At 43.4% G+C, this 27,113-nt stretch overlaps 1 protein-coding gene across 6 annotated transcripts in view; it reads left to right on the top strand.

Moving 5' to 3' along the window:
* The window catches only part of LOC143281110 (uncharacterized), a 64,932-nt gene that overhangs the window by 31,698 nt on the left and 6,121 nt on the right, over nt 1-27,113 (top strand). Inside the window, exon 2 of one of the 6 annotated variants that reach the window (XM_076586073.1) lies at nt 25,864-25,905. The exons of 4 other annotated variants lie outside the window; for them this stretch is intronic. In XM_076586073.1, coding sequence (XP_076442188.1) covers nt 25,864-25,905 — 42 coding nt within the window. Of the gene's footprint in view, nt 1-16,386; nt 16,577-25,863; nt 25,906-27,113 lie in introns of those variants that run through there. One more of the 6 variants, XM_076586077.1, reaches the window with a different exon arrangement.

The raw sequence follows: 27,113 nt of genomic DNA on the forward strand, positions 1-27,113 counted from the left end.
AGGAGTAACGTGCACAGACGGGTGTCAGATTATCGTGAAATATGGACCATGTCTATTTTTACATTTGATGGTGGGATGTGACTGCGTGTGTGTGACTGCGTGCGCGCGCGCGTGTGTGTGTGTATGTATGTATATGTGTGTGTGTGTGTGTGCGTGCGCGCGCGCGCGATTATGAGTATGTGTGTGTGCATAGTCAGGAGTGTATGTGTGTGTTCGTGTACACGCACGCGCGTGTGCGTGTTTGTGCGTGCGCACACGCGCACGCATGTGTGTTGTGTATGTGTGTGTGTGTGTGTGTGTGTGTGTGAGCCTGTGGGTTGGTGTGTGTGTGTGTGTGTGTGTGTGTGTTTGCGCGCGCGCGCGTGTGTGTGTACGTGTGTGTGCATGAGTGTATTTGTGTGCGTTTGCGTACATATGTGTGTGTGTGTGTGCGTGTGTGTGTGTGCGTGCATGAGGCAATGTGTGTGTGTGTGTGTGTGTATCTGTATGTCCGTCGTGCGCAGTGGCAGTGGCCGAAGAGGGTAGGAACATGGGTGGACTGTACTTGACCACAATATATCGACATCTGCCCAGACCTGTAACCTATTCCGGGGTCATTATATACGTTTTGACACCGCTGAGATACATGTTTATGTCTATGTTTGACACCCGTGCGCGCGCCATGCAGCATCACCATACAAAGCTGGTATGCATGTTCTGTGTTCGCACGCGCGTACGCTCTTAAGACCCCACCTTCTCATCCACACTGAGCTGACAACAGGGAACAATAAGGGAAAACAGACAAACGTGAAGTGGGTAAGAAAGAGAGAGAGGAGGGGGGCGTAGAGAGAGACAGACAGACAGATAGACAGACAGACAGAAAAAGACAGACAAAATGAAACGGGAGAGAAAGATAAAACAGAAACAGAGATTGACGGGCAAGAAGATAAGGGGCAAGCTCACAGATAGACAGACAAACAGGCAGGCAGGCAGGCAGGAGAACAGACACAAGATAGGGAGACAGGCAGGAGAACAGACACAAGATAGGGAGACAGGCAGGACAGACACAAGATAGGGAGACAGGCAGGAGAACAGAGAACAGACACAAGATAGGGAGACAAACAGGCAGGAGAACAGACACAAGATAGGGAGACAAACAGGCAGGAGAACAGAGAACAGACACAAGATAGGGAGACAGGCAGGAGAACAGACACAAGATAGGGAGACAAACAGGCAGGAGAACAGACACAAGATAGGGAGACAGGCAGGAGAACAGAGAACAGACACAAGATAGGGAGACAGGCAGGAGAACAGACACAAGATAGGGAGACAGACAGGCAGGAGAACAGACACAAGATAGGGAGACAAACAGGCAGGAGAACAGACACAAGATAGGGAGACAGGCAGGAGAACAGACACAAGATAGGGAGACAAACAGGCAGGAGAACAAACACAAGATAGGGAGACAAACAGGCAGGAGAACAGACACAAGATAGGGAGACAGACAGGCAGGAGAACAGACACAAGATAGAAGATAGGGAGACAAACAGGCAGGAGAACAGACACAAGATAGGGAGACAGACAGGCAGGAGAACAGACACAAGATAGGGAGACAGACAGGCAGGAGAACAGACACAAGATAGGGAGACAAACAGGCAGGAGAACAGACACAAGATAGGGAGACAAACAGGCAGGAGAACAGAGAACAGAGACGAGATAGGGAGACAAACAGGCAGGAGAACAGACACAAGATAGGGAGACAAACAGGCAGGAGAACAGACACAAGATAAGGAGACAAACAGGCAGGAGAACAGAGAACAGAGACAAGATAGGGAGACAAACAAGCAGGCAGGCAGACAGACAGGTAAACAGACACAGACCGAAACACGCGTGGACACAAAAACTCCTCATGCAGGGACACACCTCACAGTCTGTCAATACGAAAAACAGAAGTCAATAATGATTACGTAAAACGTACATTAGACAAGTAGACAGACAGTCAGTCAGATAGTCAATCAATGATTTCTAGTTCTCTTGTCGTAGTTTTCTCGAGGAAGAGTCACAGCGAGGGAATCAATCCTAACACCCCTCTGTACCCCGTTTAGGAAGCTATGAAGCTGCAGCACAGTGCAGAAAGAATATGCGGTGTATATAGGGGAGGGAGAAAAAACTATATCTCATGAATACTATCATATTACAGCTTCTCTCTCTCTCTCTCTCTCTCTCTCTCTCGGTTTCTCTCTTACACAGACACAAACGCACACACGCACGCACAAACACACACACACACACACACACACACACACACACCAATTAAAAGGGGAAAAACAAAACAAAAAAAAACAACCACCAGCACTGATATATCACTCCAGTTAATAACACACGACATAGTGCCTCGCCCTGCGATATCCCCGGTGTCTCTGGCTTCCCTCATGACTCCCACCCACCGTTTTTCACATCGTTACGGTTTTTGTTGTCGTTTTCCGTCTCCTCAAAGGTCGCCAGCTCTGCTGCCATGAACTTGCTGTTCGCTTTTGTCACAGTCACTCTGTACAGCAAGCGATGCATGTTTGGTTTTCGGAATATAAAGACTACAGACTTCTTTGTTATCTCTGATAAGAGAATCAATTTGTGTGTGTGTGTGTGTGTGTGTGTGTGTGTGTAAAACACATAAAGCAATGTACGAGAATCATTCAATCATTCAATATAATTATATATATGTGACCAAGCGCGCTATGCTTGCTCCAACACTATTCACGCACAAGCCACAGCAGACGACAGTTTTCCCTCATAACCCGCGCACAGAATGTGTGACGTCACTCCGCTTACATCATTTTGTCCTCCTCGCCAGACACCTGCTCACAGCTCGCCCAATGTCGCATCCCGGTACGTCATTGGCTGAGAGCAAACTTGTGTTTCTGTTCCACAGTATTTAATTAATAGCTCTTTTGTTAGATCAGTAAACTAATAGTATTATATACTGGCAGAATCGTCTTAACTCCATCTTTAAATCTATTCCATTTATGTTTGCCTACGTGAAACTGATTTAACGCAGTTTGTAATTTTCAGCGACGAGCTCGTTAAAACTGACCCTGTTCAGGTGACTTAAATTAAGATTATAAATTCATCTTAAATAATCAACACTTCATTTTACACTCATTATAAAGTAGGCGTTGAGCTCTTTCTTTTGCAACTTATCCGATGCAAATCGGTTCAGTAATCATCTAGAAATCTGTCACTGAACACCTTGTAACAAGCACAGTTCTCATCAGATTTCTTCAGATTAGTGACGATTTGGTTTGCAGCCCACGTGATTGTCTTTGTAGTTCGCCTAATTTGTATAAATTGGCCGAGCGGGTGATGAGTGGTCACTTCCACACCCGAGCCAGCCGCGGCCAGCACCTGCTCCCTTTGTCTCTTGCTGTGTAGTGGTCAGTGTCGTTCCCACAACAGCATCTCGCTACGTATGGCTGTAAGTACTATTGTGTAGAATGTGTTGACTTGTGCTTTAAAGGTATCCTTCGACACAGTACTTGTGTTCATATAAGTATGTTCAGTTGTTGCTTTGTTCAGTTAATTCTTTGTTTAGTTATGGCTTTGACATGTTAGGCACAGCTCGGTTATGACTGATCTAGAAAATCGCCATGTCGTCATATGTTCGTAGAAGTATTCCATTTGATTCTTTTTACGTCAGTCAATGACGTCTCGGAACACAAGAAAGTCTGTTCCAGAATGTTCTAGGGGATGACTCATTCTCTCTCATCTGCTGTCACTGAAGGTTAGGTTACTTATCCCCGCTTCAGCGGAGACGATTTAAATGTTGAGCGCAACCTTAGCTATGCTCATATTTGGCTTCGATGCAACGGATAACTTGTGTAAGTTCATTCTCCACTTAATGGTTAAGCCATGATGGTGCTTCACTTACTCTCTGGTCTATCAGGTTGCCAGTATTATATCTAAGCCACTGATTCTCCATCTTGTTTACTATTCAGGTATTATCTTACATGCTGATCTCGGTTGTACTGCTACAGTGTGCTCAGTACTCTAAGATGTGTGTAGTATTCTGTTGAGGTGATTACAAGATAGTGTTTGATTAATATCAGTTATTGGTTAAAACCACCTGATATGTATCAGTCTGTTGATTGTAAGTTAGTTATCATGCTCTCTCCTATACGGCTTATTCCCGTATAGTGCTACATGATAAACTTTGCTTCATTTGAGTCACTTTGACACACAGTATGAGCTTTTTGAGTCCAGACCAAGTAAGTCTTTCCAGCTCAGTTATCATGCTTTCTCCTATACGACATACTCCGGTATAGTGCCACATGATGATTGATTCATTGAGTCGCTTTAAATTTAATACAGCTGAAATAGTTTTCCCATGGATTAGGTTGTTTTGGTTACTTTACTAATTAAGTATAACCCTAGCCCTTTAGTTGCATGGTCTGTGGGACCAGGTGAAGAATAACAGACATGTTGCTTTTATGAGTTTACTGTTATGTGTACTTGATAGTGAGTATATTTTATAAATTATATGTTAAATATTTTATGTACTAAGCTTGGGGTTTGATTTCCCATTTGGAGTTGATAGGATGAGTTTGTTGTATTTTGATAATTATGTTGTTATTATTTACTATAAGGTATGTTAGTATCAATGGTACTTGACTAAGGGAGTTGCATATAGTTGTTTTGGGGCAAATACCAAACCCAGAGGTAGGCACAGCACTGTGTATGCTCCATGCTACCCACATCCCATGAATGACTGACTTCCCACTTATGGTGCTTCCAGTGTTCATGTATTGTAGAATATGGTTTTTGTGTTTCGGTTTGGTTTTGTTTCCCTCCTTTATACTTTGTTGATGCGGGTACTCCTACCAGTCTTGGTCTTTGCCTCATGTATGCTCATTGTTATACGTACATGCAATGTTGACATTGTATTTATGGCTTTTATTTGTTTGTGTCTTGCAGGCACTGTTTTCCTGTATGTAATAGCTGTAGTAAATAAACAACTGAAAGGGCGTCCGCTTTCATATGCTCCTGCCTGCACGAGAACCTGCAACCTTTTACTACTCTTAATTCCTCATTCCACTCCAACCATACCCTTACCCCTATCTCCACTCCACTCCAACCCTACCCTTACCCCGAGTCCATCACATATATATGTGTGTGTGTGTGTGTGTGTGTGTGTGTGTGTGTGTGTTTCAACATAGAGGATAGACTGGTGACATACTGGAGGAAATGAGGGAGGAATGGAGGTGAAAAAGGAGAGGGGAGGGGGGGGGGAGAAACAGAAGGAAGAAAAACAGAGAGAGAGGGGGAGGGTGTGTGTGTGTGGGGGGGGGGGAGACTGGCTGATTCAATCAATGCCGCAGCCCCACATGTACAAGAGGCGATAACCAGATTTCCATATGTCACCGTAATTGCCAGTGACTGTACGACTTTTGACAACTTCGGAGTTAAGAACATGACTGGAGAGAGAGAGAGAGAGAGAGAGAATCTCCGTTAGAAACCCAAACGTTTTTGTCACATTATCTTGCATACAATCATTCTTTTGAACTGTGCGTGATTAATTTTCATTTATAATTGGACTTAATTTGGTATAATTAGCCTGCAATCATGGGCAAAGATCAATTGCGAAAAAAAAAAAAGATTTTTTTTCAGTTTGTTTTATAAAATCGCTTTACGCAATGATTACATTCAGCTGATGCGCAATGTAGACAGTAAATCTAGATGATAATTTTCAATGTTAAGTCCTGTCTCGTTTGCACACACACACACACACACACACACACACACACACACACACACACACACACACTGAAATGTCGGTTTCAAACACCTCCAACTCCATATCCTCAAGTATGCTATTGTTTGGTTGTGTGTGTGTGTGTGTGCGCGCGCGCGCGCGCACGTGTGTGTGTGTGTGTGGGGGGGGGGGGTGTTTCCACGCGTGCATCTTTGCCGCGTGCTTGCGTGTGTGGAAGTGAGGGAGTAAAACACACCCACCCGTAAAACGTGATTTCCAGAAGCTCTAACCTACCCGTATATATATGTATCGATCTCAGTAAAACAGCGGTTCTACAAGTCAGCAGATTTCAGGTCCCATGTGGAAATTTTTGTCGCTGTGACAGCGAGACTGTCATGTGATATTGGCTTGAATGGGAAATGGCTTTTCAATGCTGCACGTGCTATTCATATCTTATGAAAAAACAACAGCAACAAAGAAGCAAACCAGCCATGGACCTTCAATCCCTTGATTAATGCCGAGGAGTGTATGTATGTATGTATGCAGTGGCTGTTGCCTGGTATGTATGAGGTCACAGATCGTGATGACAGTCATGGTGTCTTTACGTGGACTTCATTCACCTGTTGCTGCTGTTCAGTGAAATCAGTTCCAGAGAGCACCAAAAAGTACGCAGGAAGCAGCTCTTCAGCTCCTCAGATTCCTGCACCGTTGGTTTCATTTCAGCACAGTTCAGCAGTCATGGGGTTAATTTCACGAGGGCTATCAGTGTGACTGCGACGTGTGTGTGTGCGTGTGTGTGCGCGCGCGCGCGCGTGTGTGTGTGTCAATGCCGGTCGAAGTGAAATGTTCCGTGTGAATATTTCTTTCTTCTTTTTTTTTTCAAGTTTGCTTCTTCCTTTTTTTTTTAAGGAGATAATTGTGCAGTTTCCAGCTCCAAGCATCCCGTTCCGCCAAGCTTCCCTCCTTGCACCCCTTTCCACCCATCACGCCTCATCCACCCCACTACCATTCCCTAGATCTCCTTCAAACGATTTGTCACTTTTGTTGTACTGAAATGGACATTATATATATATATATATATGTGTGTGTGTGTGTGTGTGTGTGTGTGTGTGTGTGTGTGTGTGTTTCACCCTACTCCCTTCTCCCCCTGCAACAAAGACACGGCTTCGTTATCAGGGAAGTTCGCTCCATTGCGAACATGGAGACGTCAGTGCCTCACTATTTGAAACGCAACTTGCTGCTGACAGCGTCGGGTATGCTGCGATGAACCATCAAGTTTGTTAGATAATTAGTGTGCACGCTCTTTATACACGTCTGGACTGCTCGCTTCTATTCTTAGATTTGTGTGTGTGTGATTTAACTCCAGACTATTCTCCTCAGTCTGCTGAGTCTGTTTATAGTCCATCATTTCTGTTTGTCTGTCTGTCTCCCGCTCTCTCTTTCTCCCATGGAGAAATTGGAGGAATATACCATGCTTTTATTCTAAAATTCTATCCTTGAATAATAATAATAATAATAATAAACGCTTTGAGTTCTGACCTCTCTCTCTCTCTCTCTCTCTCTCTCTCTCTCTCTCCCTCTCTCTCTCTCTCTCTCCGAGACTCTTCTTCTTCTTCATCATCATCATTTTTTTTTTTCTTCTTCTCTTCATCATCATCATCATCATCATCATTTTCTTCTTCTTCTGCTTCTTCTCATCATCATCATCATCATGAACATCATCATTTTTTTCTTCTTCGTCTTCTTCTGCTTCTTCTCATCATCATCATCATTTTATTCTATTTCTTCTTCTTCTTCTTCTTCTGCGTCTTCTCTCTCTGTCGATTCACTAACATGGAATGACTGTTGTTATGGGTAAAGAATTCACCTTTGCGTATGGCTGGACAGGCACAAAGCTCCATGACCTATGCTTTTTGCAGCCTTTCCAGATGTGCGAGGTATGCCTGGGGCCAAAGCACGCGCGCTTGCATCTGCCTCCCCCCCCCCCGCATCCTTCCTCAGTCTCCCTCCTCCCTCCCCCCCCCACCTCTCTCTCTCTCCACTCTTCTTTTTCTGGGAGCAGTCCACCATACATTCTGCAGACCCCCAGACGACTTGCTCTATTGTTGATTCCTCCCGCTACCCCCCCCCCCCCTCCTCCCCCCACTTGTTTCGCTGAGTGGAAAAAGCTATCATATTATTATGTGTGTGGCAATGGAAAGGGTGAAGTAACCCTTTGAGTGCATGTGCGTGTGTGTGTGTGTGTGTGTGTGCGTGTGTGTGTATGTGCGTATGTGTGTGTGTGTGTGTGTGTGTGTGTATGTGTGTGTGCGTGTGTGTGTGTGTGTGTGTGAGTGTGTGTGTGTGTGTGTGTGTGTGTGTGCGAGCACATGACGGTGAGATGGGCACGTGATACAGATTATACAAATGTCGAAAGACAGCTGTTGAGTTTGCTCTCTCTCTCTCTCTCTCTCTCTCTCTCTCTCTCTCTCTCTATTTTTGTTGTTGTTTTCAATGTTTTGTTTTTTTGTTTGTTTGTTTGTTCCAAGACAGCCATTGGTACCAGTCGAGTTGAAGCTACCTCCTTCTCTCGTCGTTTAAAGGGGAAATTGATCATAAGAATTCTACCAATGTTTTTGCATTGTCTGTTTGTTGTTTTAAAAAAAAAAATGCCCCCGCCCTTTCCACTGGTTCTGTCTGCGCCAACGGTTGAAAATGTGCACTATTTTCCTCGTGTGTGTGTGTGTGTGTGTGTGTGGTGTGGTGTGTGTCTGTGTGTGTGTGTGTGTGTGTGTGTGTGTGTGTCTGAGGGTCCTCGCGCGTTTTTTTCAGTTTTTTTCTCTCCATTTTTTTTATGTTAATGCTTTACACAAGCCAAGCGCAGGCTCTCAAGGCCTGACTGACCAGCGTGTTGTGTTTACGCGAAGACCAGGTTGTTGTTGTTGTTTTGTTTTGACTGGCGCAATTGGCTAGTGGTTAAAGCGTTGGACTTTCAATCTGAGGGTCCCGGGTTCGAATCTCGGTCACGGCGCCTGGTGGGTGAAGGGTGGAGATTTTTCCGATCTTCCCGGGTCAACATATGTGCAGACCTGCTTAGTGCCTGAACCCCCTTCGTGTGAATACGCAAGCAGAAGATCAAATACGCACTTTAAAGATCCTGTAATCCATCGTCAGCGTTCGGTGGGTTATGGAAACAAGAACATACCCAGCATGCACATCCCCGAAAACAGAGTATGGCTGCCTACGTGGCGGGGTAAAAACGGTCATGCACGTAAAAGCCCGCTCGTGTACATGTATACGAGTGAACGTGGGAGTTGCAGCCCACGAACGAAGAAGAAGTTGTTGTTTTTTTATTGTTTATTTTATTTCTGTTGTTGTTGTTGTTGTTAATAGCTGATTTGGTATAGAGTGTAATGGATCAGTCCGCAAGCTTTTATATCTCCTTGATTCTGAAACTGAACTGAAACTATTAGGAATCGGTCGTTTTACAAGCCACTGTATCGCCGCTCATCTCCGACTCCGGAACGTTTCTCTTTCTCTCGTTTCCCACCGGAATGTCAACGGAAACTTATAGTGTCAGTTGCATGTTATTTCCGGTTATCTCAAGTCTTGCAGTGTAATCAAACTCACAGGCACGGTCGCAACGAGAAAATCGTTCTTTCCTTACTTGCATTCTCTCTCTCTCTCTCTCTCTCTCTCTCTCTCTGTCTGTCTGTCTCTCAGACCGTCTTTTTCCTTTCGCTCTTTCTATCCTTTCTTCCTTCTGTCTCTCTCTCTCTCTTTCTATCCTTCTTTCTTCCCCTCGCCAGCTGCAGAGCCCAGTCATGACTCAGTGTTACCAGGCACTGTTACTAGGGCGAATACCGCCATCAAGTTGTTTACACAGATTGACAACAACAACAACAACAACAACAACAAAAAACCGTGTCACAAAGCAGCGAAAATTTTCCACTGACTGAAATAACGCGCGCGCGTGTGTGTGGTGTATGATTGACGTGTTATTGATTGATGTGTTATTGCAAAGCGATTCAGTTGAGAGGTTTGAAAACGTTAGATAAACGTAGTTGTCTTTATTATTATCATTAGTAGCTGTATTGTTGTTGTTGTTGTCAGTGTTGATGTTGTTAATAAAAGAACGTAGATTCACAAGCCACACACCGACCCGTCAAGTCATGTCAATGGCTATTTTAAGTGGACAGGTCCTACACAGAGTTATGTCTACTTCTCAAAGGCCAGTCACTGGCTGCCAAGAGTTATCTCCCTTCTAACAGCTGGGTTTCCTGGTTCCGTTTTCTCTGGGACTTGAAACAGAGACGGAAGGACGTTTGTGTCAGTGACACACTGTGGTGTCCGTTTTGGTCTTGCTCTTGGCTGCACGACTCGCTGTGCAGTGGATAATTGTCATCAGATCCTTTTGCCGTCTTCTTCTCGTGAAAGCTAACGCACAATACACAGCCTATCATCATCGAACACAAACACAAGGACGTGTATATATACTCACACACGCGCGCTCTCTCTCGCTCGCACGCACATTCATGCATGTGCTCGCAAACGCACACACGTGTGCACGAACACACACACACACACACACACACACACACACACACACACACACACACACACTCACACACACTCACTCACATGCATAAAAACATTTCCACAAACATGCTCGTACGCATGTGCGCAGTTCCTACTCTCCTTGTACATATATACACAAACACACACGAGACAGACAGACAAACAAAATAGAGATCCACCCGTTTCTCTGTGACAGGACATCACAATCAATAATGTGAGAAAGCGGCACAGATTCTCAATCATATATGAACCATTTGTTGGAAGAGTTCTTTTGTGAAACAGACTCTCTCTCTCTCTCTCTCTCTCTCTCTCTCTCTCTATCTATCTATCTATCTATCTATCTATCTACCTATCTCTCTATCTATCTACCTATTTACCTATCAATCTATCTATCTCAACCCCCATCTCTCTCTCTCTCTGATTCTTAATTCGATCACAACATTACATTTGGATGACTGCACATGTCTAGAAAGAAGTTCATCATATATTTATTTTCCGGTCAAAAATTGTCTGTTTTTGCCTGGACCCCCCCCCCCCCCCCCCCCCCCCCCCCCCCCCCCCCGCCCAAAAAAATAAATAAATAAATAAATAAATAAAATAAAAATAAATAAAATAAACAAATAAATAAACAAGCGTCAGTTGGCAACCATAATTCAACAGATCAGTCCTTTTACTCAGTTGAAACCCCACGACCTTGATAACCATTCCAGGGCTTTATCCATTTATTTTGCAACGAAAGAAAGGAACAGAAAAGGACACAACAGGACAGATCGATGAAGTCTGCAGGCGACGTGTTGATCAGCTGTACCTCCTACCCCCAAAGACATCGGAGGGAAAAACTGAACTCCGCTACAGCGTTAACAGCTGTACCTGACAATGGCCAGCGCAGGATCTGGTAGCACACTAACAACATGCTGGTTCTTTCCTTTATAAACCCCAAGGAAAAAAAAGTCAATGGGAAGCGTACTGAGCAACTGTTTTAATCAGATTGACATGAACTTCAGTCACGTGGTGAAGCAGCAGATCGATTCATTTTGCGCAAGAAACAGTTTAAATTAAAAACAAACTGTTTGGACATTTATTATGAAGTTATTTGATATGTCGTTCAGTCCCAATGTAATGGAGTTACCTGATGCGTCGTTCAGTCTCACTATAATGAAGTCATACGTCGTTCAGTCCCACTATAATGAAGTCATACATTGTTCAGTCCCACGATAATGAAGTCATATATCATTCAGTCCCACTATAATGAAGTCATATATCATTCAGTTCCAATATAATGAAGTCATACATCGTTCAGTCCCACTATAATGAAGTCATACATCGATCAGTCATACGTCGTTCAGTCCCACTATAATGAAGTCATACGTCTTTCAGTCCCACTATAATGAAGTCATACGTCGTTCAGTCCCACTATAATGAAGTCATACGTCGTTCAGTCCCACAATTATGTAAATATACGTTATTCAGTTACTATATAATGAATTTAAACGTCGTCCAGTCCCATTACAATGACGTCATTTCCTAGGTTAATACTCCTAGATATGTTGTTCAGTCCCAATATAATCAAGTTATATGTCGTTCAGCGCCAACGTAACGAACTTACTAGATAATTCGTTAATTCTCAATATAATAAAGTTTATTATAGGTCGATAATCCCAATGTGCTGACGTCACTCGATAGTCGTTCAGTCTCAGTATCATGAAATTATGTGTCGTTCTGTCCCAACGTAATGAAGTAATTGGATACGGCGTTCAATCCAAATGTAATTAATTTATTGGATATGACGTTCATTCCCAATGTAATCAAGTTATTGGATATGGCGTTTGGTCCTAATGTAATTAACTTATTGGATACGGCGTTCAGTCCCAATGTAATTGTTTCTGGATACGGCGTTCAGTCCCAATGTAATTAAGGTACTGGATATGGCGTTCAGTCCCAATGTAATTAAGTTACTGGATATGGCGTTCAGTCCCAATGTAATTAAGTTATTGGATACGGCGTTCAGTCCCAATGTAATTAAGTTACTGGATATGGCGTTCAGTCCCAATGTAATTAAGTTATTGGATATGGCGTTCAGTCCCAATGTAATTAAGTTATTGGATACGCCGTTCGGTCCCAATGTAATTAAGTTATTGGATATGGCGTTCAGTCCCAATGTAATTAAGTTATTGGATATGGCGTTCAGTCCCAATGTAATTAAGTTATTGGATATGGCGTTCAGTCCCAATGTAATTAAGTTATTGGATACGGCGTTCAATCCAAATGTAATTACGTTATTGGATACGGCGTTCAGTCCCAATGTAATGAAGCTATTAGACACGACGTTCAGTCCCAATGTAATTAAGTTATTAGACACGACGTTCAGTCCCAATGTAATGAAGTTATTGGATATGGCGTTCAGTCCCAATGTAAGGAAGTTATTGGATATGGCGTTCAGTCCCAATGTAATTAAGTTATTGGACATGGCGTTCAGTTCCATTTTAATTAAGTTATTGGATATGGCGTTCGGTCTCAATGTAATTAAGTTATTAGACACGGCGTTCAGTCCCAATTTTAATCAAGTTACCAGGTTCGTCGTTCAGTCCCAAAATGATGAAGTGATAAGATTCGGCGTTCAGTCCCAATGTGATGAAGATATACGACGTTCAGACCAATATATTGAAGTCACCTGATTGTTGTTCAATCGCAGTCTCACACCACAAACTCTTACTCATCCGGACACCTGTTCAAAGCATCAGTATGTCGACCTGTCGTCCGCACACATGTTGCACGTGTTTTACGAGCAGGTCGCATTTTTTCACCGAGTTTTTCACATTCCTGAGAGTGCGAGTCACTCTTTGCCCGCTGTCAAGTGCACGCGCTCAACGGAAAAAAGAGCAGGAAGGTTTTTGAAGGAGTTCAGTTTTCCTATCAATTCAAAAACATTTGCAACTGAAGTGGATGGAAAGTTGGAGGGGTCGGAGGTGTGGTGGGAAGAACAGGGAAAACAAAATGAGAAAGGAAAAAAATGGTGGAGAGATGTTGACGAAAGAGAGATACATGCTGTGAAGCTGGCACATGACAACTGATAAAAATGCTTTCACAACAACGAACACACACCACTAAGTACGCACAAAATCGAACAGGACACACACACACACACACACACGCGCGCGCGCGCACGAAGAAACAGAGTGCGGTAGGACCATCGATTTTAAACGCAACACAAGCATCGTCCATCTTACGTATGGCGTCTGCCCCCCCCCCCCCCCCCCACTCCCTGAACTCCTATCTCTCTCTGTGCATATGCCCGTGTATTTATACATGTTCTTGTGTGTGTGTGAGAGAGAGAGAGAGAGAGAGAGAGAGAGACAGAGACAGACATGTTGTTCCACAATAGACAGTCTGGGTCGTATCTTGGCGTCATAATTGTGTTTTCCATCCAGCTGACAGCAGATACTATTTGTTATTTACGGTGGTGGTGGCTCATAATATCAGAATCAGCATAAGCAGTAACAGATATTGCTGTATTTGCTCATTTCTTTATTTTGATTAATCAACTATTTTCATTAAACTGTAGGCCAGGCTGGATAGGGTAGGGCCCCAAGGCCTGACCAGCGCGCTGGGATAAAGCGATGATCAGGCATCCGATTTAAAAAAAAAAAAAATTACGTATATGTGGTGTAGCGTATATGGATCACTCCACAAACCTCCTTCAAACTGAAACTGAAACTTGTTGTTGTCGTTGCTGTTCTTCCGATCAACCATGTCAGGGCAAAGTAACCAATGATTTCTTCACTTCACACCGAAACCCCCCCCCCCTCCCCCCCCCCGCATGTTCCGGTAGAAGAACGTTGGGGGAGGTGAGGAGTGGGAGAAGGGGTGCGGGGGGGGGAGGGTGTGGGCGGTGTCGGGGGACGGGGGGGGGGGGGGGGGGGCTTCAAACTAAGCATACGAGATCAGTGTCTTCCCACTGATCTAAAATAGATGGATAGCTCATTGACGCCATATTGTTATTCGTATCTGGCCATCAGGCCGTTGAGAAGTCGTCTGCTAACTGCTGGTAGTTTCAGAATTGTACCTGTGTATCTTTGATGAAATCGTGTTATGCTTGTCCCCACGACACGCGAAATGTGTCTTGATTGATATCTGCCAATGGTTTACTTACCAAAGTTATTACAGGAAAACAGTGCAGTGACACGTAGCGCAAACATGCTGTGGAGGCACACACAGGAATGTCAGCTTTACTAACGCCGCGACCAATTGAAAGCTTGGCGTGAAACCAGCTAAGCGCTCCGCTGCATGTTATATGAAGTTACCGCATCGCGCTATACTCGCACGAGTAGCAAAATGGCTGATTGAACACTTCCACTGGCTTCAGTTAGCAAAGGGGTTCAAAGAAGGCATGTACTGTCCACCAATCTTAAGATCTGTGGTGTCTTCCTCGCTAACACAGAACATGACAGCGAACGTAAGTGCAGGACAACGCAACTTTCACGAAAACAAAACAAGTCCTGAAATATTGGACCTTAAGGGCTTTTTGCCGGAAGGTTGTTAACTCCACTTCAAGTAAGGACACAAGTGCTCACCTGCCTGTATGGATGAGGAGCATGTTCCCTGAAGATGGATGTCCCGGGTACCCTTCCGGGGGACAGGGAGGGGACGAGTTAAAAATAGACACACACATAAATGATGAAAATACCTGGGAGGGAGGGGACGAGTTAAAAATAGACACACACATAAATGATGAAAATACCTGGGAGTCGCATACATCTTTGTACATCTCATTACTTAGGGGGTGTTAAAATAGGATCATGACAGCATACTGGGGGCAATCCCACTCAAAATGTATTTAGCTGTTTAAAAAAAACCTATAAGGTAAACAACCAAAAAGTAGAACCTAAAGCCGTTGGATTAGACGTAACCTGTCAAGTACCACGTCTTTTTGTTGTTGTTGTTGTGTCTTTGTTGTTATGATGATGTGGAGCAGACACACATAAAACTTGTTGCTCCTCACATCTGGAACAACCTTTCTCATCATATCCGTGCATCTGATTCTATTTCTGCTTTTTGCTCATCACTAAAAACTCATCTTTTTAAAACCTATCTGTAAGCACTCACAGCTTCCCTGTTCTCCAACACCACCCATGTCAGCTCACTTTGGATTTACGAGGAGTGGGAAAGAGGGAGAGAGAGTGTGTGTGTGTGTGGGGGGGGGGGGTTGAGAAAGAGTGGCCATGAATGATTTATGTAATTTGTATAATTTTTCTTTCAGGTAAAGTGCCCTGAGCTCTTAGAGAGACAGGGCGCTATATAATGTACATTATTATTATCATTATTATTGTGAAGGTAATGAAAGAAGACGGACAGAGAAAGGAGAAGGAGAGCTGCCTGATGGAAGAGGGAAGTGGACACCATCAACAAAGTCTATTCTATCAAATACATCACATGTGACAATGTAGCAGTCTAATAGGGGGAGGGGTGGAAAACTTGTTTCTTCAGTGATAAGAAACTCCAGGGAGAGCTGGACAGTTCAAGGTCTTCAGAAAAGAAGCCCCCCTCAGTCAAGTGATTCGGCCCTAAACTCCTTACACTCTAAGGAGGCCGGGCCGCACCCAGGTCATGACTCCTGAATGCCCTTGTATTGCCGCCATGTTTCTTTATATTATAGTATACAATGTCAGTCTGACGAACCAAAACGAAATATCGCATTGTACAAAAATATGACATCTGAGGTGTCTGGTGAAAAATATTGGAGAGGTAGAGGATGGGAAATAACACAATTGTTAACAATGATTGTTGTGTGTCTGGGTGGGTTGGTGGGTGGATTGGTGAGTGCGTGCGTGCGTGCATCCGTGAGTGTGTGTGTGTGTGTGTGTGTGTGTGTGCATGAGTGCGTGCGTGCGTGTGGCGTTAGTTGAACGAATTCGCTCTCGTTGTATATTGTGTTCAGGATTCTGTGCGAGTTTCTTTGCCCACGTGCAATCTATGCAACAGATTGCAAATTCCTCCACCACCCCCCACTCCCCACCACCCGCCCCCAGCCCCAGTCTCTCCCACACACCTTTTCGAGCTACAGTTACTCAGGTAGGACACTGGACCAGACAGTGCAGCGGTTCGGATCGATACACCTCAGTGAGACAGCTCAATTACATCATTGTGATCAGTAAAACAGTTGTTTAGTGGTTTAATAAATTAATTGCCAGCGGTGCACCTGTCGACAACCTTGAATCAGACATCCCGACTGTTGGGTACTGTTTGCTGGAGCACTTGTCGAGGAAAGGTCGGTGCGCCTTCTTTCTGCTCACACAGGTGAGTCATCTCCGTCCGATTTAAAAAAAAAATTTTTTCGTGTGATCTTTTCCATCAATCACGCATGCATTCGAAAATAAAAGCAAATTCCACAACACCGTTTATAACATTCGTTTCTCTGCCGCAGAAGAAAATTATTCAAGTCGATTTAATGAAAATACTTAAGAATTGTGTGTGCATGCGCATTCTTTGAGCAGTCTATGTATCTATGCCTGTGAAAGGCGGAAAATGTTACGGGAAGACATACAGTCTTGTGAGGGAGCCAAGGGAGAAGGGGTTGTGGGGAAGCGAGCGGGTGGGTTAAGGGTACGAAAGGAACGGATTTTTTCCCCCTACGAAACCCACCCTTCCATGTCCACTCTTTCCCTGATTTTTACGTTTCTTACGTTACGTTACTTACGTTACGTTACTTACGTTACGTTACGTTACTTACGTTACGTTTCTTACGTTACGTTACTTACGTTACGTTACGTTACTTTTATTTTCGTGTTGAATATTTTTGCGCAACATTGGCAGTTTTTCTCTCTGCTTGCCAGCCCACCACTCCCTCAACACTTCAATCGAGCCATGAAACATTACGTCCATAAAAAAAACATCCCAACACCCCGAATACGTCTTTCACTCTTCAAACAAAATGACAATCGGAGAAAATAGTTGATACCGACAAAAACAAGTCTACTCCTGTTAGGACCAATGAAAAGTCCACTTACCTAACTCAAAGTTATGCAGGCAGGCTTATGAAATGCTGTTACGGCGGTATATTAAGAGGGAAGAAAACTGGGTTCACATTGTTGAAAAGGCTCTGACAGAGAGCAGATATGGAGCTGTTTAGATGAGGGAGAGAGTCGGAAATGATACATTATCTCGATCTAAAGGCCACCCAGTGTGTTCTTATGAACAAAGCTGGCTCTCTCAGGAAGAAAAAAACATACAGCTTGGTTGTTGTTTCTTTTAAACATATCTTTTCATTAAACACACACACACGCACGCACGCACTCGCACGTACGCACACACACACACACACACACACACACACACACACACACACACACACACCGGCATGTTTCAGGTAATGGCGGAAATATCTTCATTTCTTCCTTTTTCGTTTAGAAGACGGAAAAAGTTGTAAATGATATATACTCTGGATTTCTTCCCTTAACTCTTTGACTGACCTTCTTTACGTCATTCGAGAGTGGAAGAAATGTAAAGTATAATTTATTATTACAATGTTATCAACCAATTTTCAACTTTATCCGTCTTCCGAACGAAACTGAATGGAAATAACATAGGAGAAGAAATGTAGATGCTTCCCCAATGGCATTGAAACTTCATTCCTTTGTTGCTAAATTCAGAACGCGAATTCTTTTATTGAATGCACACAGAAAACGGTTTGTTGCAACGGAGAACCAATGTATGTGTTAACATAATCCAGTGTTGTGAAGGTAAAGGACCGCTTTCTTTATAATTGCAAGGATTATGAATCGAGTAGAAATTTTTATTTCCCCGTCGTTTGTGAAAGTAAGGTACCGTCTGGTACGTATCCTTTCACTGAAAATAAAAACATGACATCGAAAAACACACGTGAAAAAACATGAAGGCAGAAGATAATACGACGTCTCTTGTTAAACAGGGAACTGATAAGAGGGGAAACACGTTGTCGCTTTGACGGCTGCCGTGTGGAAACGAGTTAGGAATAAAGTGTTTGTTTGCTGTTGATTTTAGTTCATAGAGATTTCTGATAGGCAGGCATTTACATTACCTTAAATCCTGGATGGTCGTATTTATTGATAAATCCACCATAGTTAGTCAAAGAACCCTTGGAGTTCAGTACAATTTATGTATCTGTTTGAAATATTTCAAGTCCATGTGATAACGTTTGCAGGAGCTGCTCTTTCTCATCTCTGGACCTTACGTAAACTTGCTGAGTTACCTCTTAGCTTCGTCACACAGCTCTCTGAAGTCTGTCCCACCTCTTCCCAAAGTAGCCACCCCTCCCTCTTCCTTCTCTACAGTTTATCTAGCTTCCTGCTTACATGTATTTGTAAGCTTTTATCTTTCTTCCCTCTGAACCAGAGTTATGCATGCGTGTGGATGACTGGTGTGTTAGCGCTTTGATTTGTCTCTGCACAAGATCCAGCGCAGAGCAGCCCGAATTTCACACAGAGAAATCTGTTGAGACAAAAAAAGAGAAATACAAATATAATAAATACGTTCTCCTTTTATTATTATTATTATAAATCAACGAGTTCAATGTGTTTACGTACGAGCTATAAAAACGTGTAATCACCACCAGTTAGAGCGAAATGTACTGTTTTATATATATATATATATATATATATATATATATATATATATATATATATATATATATATATATATATATATATATATATATATACAGCAAGATGATATGTTTCTGTGTGCACGATGTAACACACTTGGTCAGGTCTCTTCAGAATGGGCCAGTGGACTTCTGAATAAGATGTTTCATTCTCTGTCTGTCTGTATGTCTGTCTCTTGTCCATCCCTCCGTATAATTCTCCCGCTATTGTGTTGGGGGTTTTTTTTCGTTGTTTTTTTTTTATTTAATTTATTTTTAATTTTATGAATCGCGGATTACGAAAAGCAGTAGTAGGCTACAACATATCAGAATCGCTCTGCGTTTGCGCGCACACAGTGATAAACGTGCAGAGAGAAGGCCAGGCAGAGACAGAGGGAAGGGGAGGAAGGAGGAGAGGCCACTGGGAGGAAGTGGAGGTAGAGAGAGGGGTGTGACTGCGGGAGGGGCAGATCAGAGAGAGGAGAGGGGCTTGGGGTGGGGGGTGGGGGTGGGGGGGGGGAGGCAGAACACGTGAACAATGTTACCGTGACATAGCAAGACATACCAAGCCCTTTCAAGTGTCCACCCTCCCTTCCTCTCTCTCTCTCTCTCTCCCACCTCCCCCTCTCTCTCTTTTCTTTCCTGTCCTTTTCTTTTCTTTTTTCTCCAGCATTCTATTTCCTTTCCTACCCATACATTTTTCTCCGCCCTGAATCGATCAGCAGTTCCTCTGGGCCTGTATCTCTCCATCAGTCTTTCCTCCCTGCCTGCAGTCTCATGACATGTACATATATGACAGTGACAGCGTAGCCCTGAAGCAACAGGTGGTGGCTTTTGCCCAGTCACTATCGCCGGTGTCGTCTGCAGAAAGTGTCCCCTCCCTTTCCATCTTTACCCTAACGCCATGGGGTTTATTTTGATTTTGGTTACTTCGTGAAAAAAAAAAAACCGAAGAAAGCAAGCAGCACATATATCTATCTCTCTCTCTCTCACTCGCACACACACGCATAAACACAAACACACACGCACACCCTCTCTCTCTCTAGCACTAACACAAATACACTTTCAACGGAATAAGAATGGCTGCGTTGTACACAATTCATTTTAATTTTAATTTTGAAGCCTCTGTTACTTTTTTCTTCTTTCTCAACAGTCCGTGCGTGGTAAGATGCGATACGTACATACTTTTCTCTGTGTGTGTGTGTGTGTGTGTGTGTGTGTGTGTGTGAGTGTGTGTGTGTGCGTGTGCCTGTCTGTGCGTGCGTGTGTGTGTGTGTGTGTGTGTGTGTGTGGCCCTCTCCTTCATCTCCTCCTCCTCCTCCAATAAGTCACCCCAGTTCTCATATTCTGCTCTTCAGCAAATATCTGTGTTTCCATATGTGACTTACGTGTCATTCTTTCTATTTCTCTACGTCTCTCTGCCTGTCTTTCCGTCTTGAACTATTTCTCCACATCTCTCCACCCCACCCCCCTCACCTGTTCTCCACCTCTCTCTCCACTACACCCTCTCCCACCCATTCCACCATCAACACTCAAATCTTAGTTTTGACGTTTACAATATATATACTTTTAGAAGAAGAGTGTAACTGCGGTTTCTGCTTTCTAAATGCTATGTTACTGTTTTATTTGTGTCTTTATTTTTTCCTTCTTTGTCTCACTTTGGGCAAGGGCAGCATGTTAAAAAAAGAAAGAAAAAAAAAGCCGCGTTGGCTAATGTTTGACTCTCTTTCATAAAGATTACTGTGTTGTCTTGCCCTTCTCACCGTCTTTGAGATTTCTTCCACGGGGGAGCAAACACAGCAGGGAGGCAGGACTGTGTGCAGTGCACACGTTGTCTGGTGATCATTTACGCTGTGGTGGCATTTCCACGTCAAGGTTGCTGTATCGATCAGTGCCCTGACCACACCCAGTTCATGTGGCGTGCCGGCCTTTCTGTCTGTCTGTCTGCGTACCATGCAGCGTCTGCCCGCACACTTCTGTCTGTCTGTCTGTCTGTCTGTCTCTCTCTCTCTCTCTCTCTCTCTCTTCCTTGTTTCTGTCTCTCTGCTTACCATGCAGCATCGTCTGTCCGAATACTTCTGCCGGTCTGTGTGTTTGTCTATCTGTCTCTCTTACTCTGTCTCTCTCTGTGTCTGTCTGTCTGTCTGTCTTTCTTTCTTTCTTTCTTCTTTCTGCCCATCTGCTCACCATGCAGTGTCTGCCCGCATACATCTGACGATGTATGTATGTTTGTATCTCTGTGTGTGTGTGTGTGTGTGTGTGTGTGTCTGTCTCTCTTCCTTGTTTCTGTCTGTCTGCTTTCCATGCAGCGTCTGCCTGAATAGTTCTCTCTATGTATGTATTTCTCTCAGTGTGTGTGTGTGTGTGTGTGTGTGTGTGTGTGTGTGTGTGTGTGTGTGATATCTCTATTCTGTTTCTCTCCCTCTCTTCTGTCTGTCTACAGGTATATGACTTTTCTTTTTCGCTCTTTCATTCCCACATATCATTCTCAAATATCATTTTGCTGGGTTTTCTTTTCTCAAAGAGAGGATTAACAAATATCACGTGTTCAATTCGCATTTTTGATACAATACACAGTACAAACCCTGTATATGGAAGATACATTAGGATATGTACATTTTACGTTACTTCTCAGAACATATCCAAGGTCTTTCATAACGTTACTTTTGTGAAGAATAGTATTCATACCCAAGTTCAATTCTGCATGGAGATTAGCGGGGTTTTTTTTCCTTCTTGTATTATGTTTAAGTCTCCCTCCAATATATGGCTTCATCACGTTCACTTATGGACGACACATCCTGCTGAACTTGAATCACGATTTTTTTCCTTCCCGAAATCTATACTGTAAATACCATCTTTTGATGAATCAGTGAAACTACGCAATGGGCTAAACATTCTAAATTTCTTTCTCACAAAAACAATTACACGGATTACAGTACAGCGGGGACGTAACTATGCAAGCAGCATAAACAAACAACTTCCAGTGAAGATACGAGCAGAGTGATCACTGGATATTGATCACGTATAAGTACAGATCAGTTCCTTGTCTGGGTTGCAAAAGCGATCTTACCTGCGCCAAGTTTGCTCGCGCTATGAATGTTCCTACAACCATGAAATCAACACAGAGCAACGTAAGGCGAACCAAACGTATTTACCTTTGTGCTAGCTAATGGTCAGCGCTAAACTGCGCTGACGTGAAGTTCTTTGCCTTCATTGGAGCGTAAACGGCTGTAGTTATTTGCTATTTGATTGTTATTACACCTTTAACCACGTTCAGTTGTGGTACGCAGGAGGATGTCAGGAGAAAACTAGTATTGCATTTCTGAATCGCAGCTCAAAAAGTTAATTCGTTTGAATAAGTGAGCCTTTGCTGTATGTCTCACACACACACACACACACACACACACACACACACACACACCTCTGTCTCTCTCTCTCCCCACTCATCCTCCCGTCCTCCTCCCATCCTGTTTTAACCCCCACCCCACCCCAAGCCTCATCTCCCTTGCCCTTCTCTTCGTCTTCATCTCTCTGAGTTCAAGTTAACTGGCCGACTCATACCTTTATACATCTCTGCAAACTGGCATCTAATATTCACACTGCCTGCTCAGAAGGCACTGAGAAGTATTGAAGTATTGGGAGATGTAGGCCACTATCAGAAGATACACGATAGGTCTGAGAAAACAACACACACAAAAACCAGGAGTATGCGGAAGCAGTAGTAGCAGCAAAGAAAAAGGGGAAATCGATCGTATTATAGCAAGAGAACGGAAACAAAACGAAATAAACTTGGAGGAGGGAGAGAAAAAAAAACCCATCAGCAACAACCCCTTTTTAATGACAGGAAGAAATCAGTAGAAATGTTTTGGTTTTTTTCCCTTTAAAAAAAAAAAATCTATTTCTTTAACATGTACGCAAGCTTATCAGAAGCGGTAAGCACTAATGGCTTGAAGTTGCGTCCCTTTTTTCTTATAGAAAAGAGCCCAAGTTATCGCAGTTTTGTGGCATCAAACATGCAGCCACGTTTCTCCTTTGTGGAGCTGATAACGTAGCGCGTACAAAATATACAAAGAAAAACAGCGGGGGAGACAAATGCAGTAAGAACTTCTTGCAGGGGGTTGGGGGGACGGGGGGGGGGGAGGGTTATCGTTGATCTTTATTGAAATGGGAACCCCCCCAAAATGGAATCTGGAAAAAAAGATGCAGAATATATAGCAGCTCCATTGGTTTAGAGAGCAACAGAGAGAGAGAGAGAGAGAGAGAGAGAGATGTTTTCTGTAAAGAAGCGGAGACAACTCGTGAAAAGAAAACCAAACTCTGATCCCTGCAGGTGGGTTTTCCCCCCGAGATCTTGAGAAGTCTGGTATTGGTTCTACTTTACAAACGATGATAACGGGGAGAACGGACGGAGGGGAAGGAGGTGCAGTCGTGAAACGTTCGAATCGATACAGAAAAGTCAACCCTCTGTTCGGTTAAGGAGAGAAGACTACTTTTGTAACACGCGCGCGCGTGTGTGTGTGTGTGTGTGCGCGCGCGCACACACACAACACACACACACACACACACACAGAAGTCAACCCTCTGTTCGGTTAAGGAGAGAAAACTACCTTTGTAACACACACACACGCGCGCACACACACACACACACACACACACACACACACACACACACACATACACACACACACACAGAGGTCAAGCCTTTGTTCGGTTAAGGAGATAAAACTATCTTTGTCACACACACACACACTCTCTCTCACACACACACACACACACACACACACACACAAGGAAATTGAAATGAACTATCTGACAGGACCGGAATCGGTTCATGGATGAACAGGTAGTCCAACGGGGCACGCTTCGACCAGAACCGGTCTCACTTCGATTTCATAATGCAATGCGGCGCGAATTGTCATGCACTGCTCTACAGATAACGATAATGACGATGATGATTATCTATAACTCATATGGCGCACATTACCACGAGTGGGCTCAAAGCGCCTCCCATGAAACAATAGCCATGCTTTACATATAATGACACACAACAACAGCACAACACGAGAGGAAACTGAAAATATGAATCATCATATAAAAAAAAACACACACACACACAAAATGTCACACACACACACACACACACACACACACACACACACACACACACACACACACACACCCGCGCGCGCGCGCGTCTCCACAAGCACACAGAGTGTGTGGAGACTTCATTACATTTAGGGGGGAAAAACAGAAGGGCGGGGTATTGGGGGCGGCGGATGCAGACAGACAACTAAGCTTCATCACATACATATTTCGGACTGCTTTTTTCTAAAAGCCATGTTGAACACACACACAGTAAAATGAGTCAATGATACTCCAGAGAATGATTCGCGCATCACCAGGCTCTAAGCGCCCTAGCGACCCCCACCTCCCGCCTTTTTTTTTTATATTTTTTATTGCAAGACAGACAGGAGAAGGAGGCTGTGTTTGGTGGCGAAGAGAAGTGAAGCTGCAGATCTTATCTACATTCACAGAGGGGTAGGAGTTATGTCATCCTTTTCGGGGGGGAAAAAAACAACGAAAAAAAAAACCGTGGGAAACATGCATCTCCGTTTTTACACTGATTTCACCCACCTCCCCCCAGCCCCTTTATACCCATTTCCCCCATCTCCTCTCACCACGCGCACACATCCCCTCGCCCCCCTCAGTCTCGGTCTCCTGTTCCATGTGGTATTCCAGTCTGAAAGATCTTGAAGCTTCATCAAGGAGAAAAAGAATGAGTTGCGACAGGGCGTGAAGAAAACAATAATAATAATAATGGATACTTATATAGCACAGTATCCAGAAATCTGCTCTAGGTGCTTTACAAAAACGCTTTTGTTAACATAAAATATTACGTCAATGTTGCATACACACACCAAAATGTGACCACACACACACACACACACACACACACACACACACACACACACACACACACACTGCATACATACATTTTAACATGTGTATCTAACAGCTACCCTAACACATACGCACATATAGGCAGGCACAAACTTACACACACACACACACACACACACACACACACACACAATACATATTCATATACATGCATGTAGTTATGTACACATACATATGTATACACACATAATCAAGCACAGCTCACGCAAAGGAAGTGGACCTGCCACGATTGAACTTATTGCTGAGGGAAAAGGTGAGTTTTGAGACGAGATTTAAAAGATGCGAGGGAATCAGAATGACGGAGGTTATCAGGGAGCTTGTTGCGATTGAAAAGAAAACGATGTGTGTCCACAGGTCTTACTTCTGACGTGAGGTATCCTGAGAAGTCGAGTATCAGAGGAAGAACGGAGCTGGCGAGACGGGGTATAGAGGAGTTCAGAAATGTAAAAACAATGTGAAATAAAATGAAACTGAATTCATTAAAACAATTAAATTAAATTAAATGATGGGAAGCAGAAGAGAGAAATAAACAAAGACAGAAAACGAATGCATGTGTGAGTGCAAACGTAAATGTTTCAGCAACTGAATGCTGCCCGGCACACACACACACACATTCACTGTTAAAAATCTGACAGGCAGGGAATGGCAGTCGCTGTGTTGGCACGAAGGGAATTAAAATGTTTCGATTAGCTTACCTGGTGCGTGTTCACTTAGTGGAATTTATGCAGACAACAGTTTTCCTGTGTCAAGACATACTTGAACAGATATCATTTTCCAAACATTGCTTCAGAAACGTTACGCATTTTCCAGTTCGGAAATTGGTTCACGTCTTGAAATCGTAATGTATGCCTACCGGTAACAGTTTCGATATTGAGACTGTTGTTGATTTACTCTATTTTATACGAAAATGTGTCCCTTTCTTTTTCTTTTCTTTTTTTCTTACTCATCATTTGCGTTTGCAATTTTCCTTGCATGCTTCGTATTGTAATTTTGTATCTACTTTCAGGACCCTGGCTGCTTCTTCTGTGTGAAATTATTTTCCGCGGATGTAAGTTCTGAAAAGGCACCTTTTTTCTATAAGACCACAATATACTGTACGTCTTCTGCATGTATAAAGAATACTTTGCATGGACCTTTGGTGACTGGAACGGCTGTAGATTAGCATATTTATCCTTTTTCTTAATATTCTGAATTACGGGGTGAAGATCACGAGCACTATGTGTATGTGGAGAAGGGAAAAGGGGAAAGGTTGCATGAGTGCGCGCGTGTGTGCTCCCCTGTGCCCGAGCGTGCGCGCGTTTGTCTGTGAAGACTGACCATCTAAGTCATAAATTCGGTTGCAACAGCTGCGCTGCACAATCATTTTCACGTGCTGCAAACGCGAGAAATGTTCGCAGCACATAGTTCTGCAATCTGTTATTCAGTATATGCAAGATCTATTTGAAATGGGCACAGAGAGAGAGAGAGAGAGAGAGAGAGAGAGAGAAGAGAGAGAGAGAGAGCGCAAACGAAATCGTAGCTTCATGCAAATATTTCTTAGGTTTACTTACCAATGAAATAAGCCGAAATCGAGCATATAACTATTCAGGTAGAAAAGGTGACGTGTCCATGACAAAACGTGTCCAAAGTTATAAATATGGTGTTCGCAAATCATTATTTTAAATATACATAGAAAGATAGAAAGAAAGATAGATAGATATTCAGAAATGGCGTAAGCTGAGCAGCATGAGTAACAACAATTTCAACAGCTTTTTTTTTTCGTCTTTTATTTTTCTTTTTTTTCTGGTGGGGGCAGGGTGGGGGGGGGGTTCCTCCTTAATGACACTGTACACATGGCAAGGAAACAATAGTAGTAGCAGTGCAAGGTATAGCAGTTGTACATGGTTCTAACGAATATGTAAATTTTCCAGAATTTAACTTCTCTAGAGTGAAACGGGGGGGAAACGTCCAGCTGCTGTTTGCACACCGTAATTTTTTTTCCCTTTTTGAATGCTTGATTCACAGTTTGTGTGAAAGAACCAATCAGAAAAAAGTGATGTTTCGCTCACATTGCCGATTGGTTGGTTCTCAATATTCAACGAAAAGAACAAATCATAAAAAAAGGAGTCATGGTTTCAACACTGCTCTGACTGGCAATTCTCAATGTTCAAATGAAATCCAATGGGTAGTTTTCAATCATCAAAAAGAGACGGTGGATTTCAGCACAGCTGCCTGCTGTCTTTTTCAGAGACTGTGGAATGACAGCTTTATCTCCTG

Source organism: Babylonia areolata, chromosome 4 (genome assembly GCF_041734735.1).
Source record: "Babylonia areolata isolate BAREFJ2019XMU chromosome 4, ASM4173473v1, whole genome shotgun sequence".
NCBI lineage: Eukaryota > Metazoa > Mollusca > Gastropoda > Neogastropoda > Buccinidae > Babylonia > Babylonia areolata.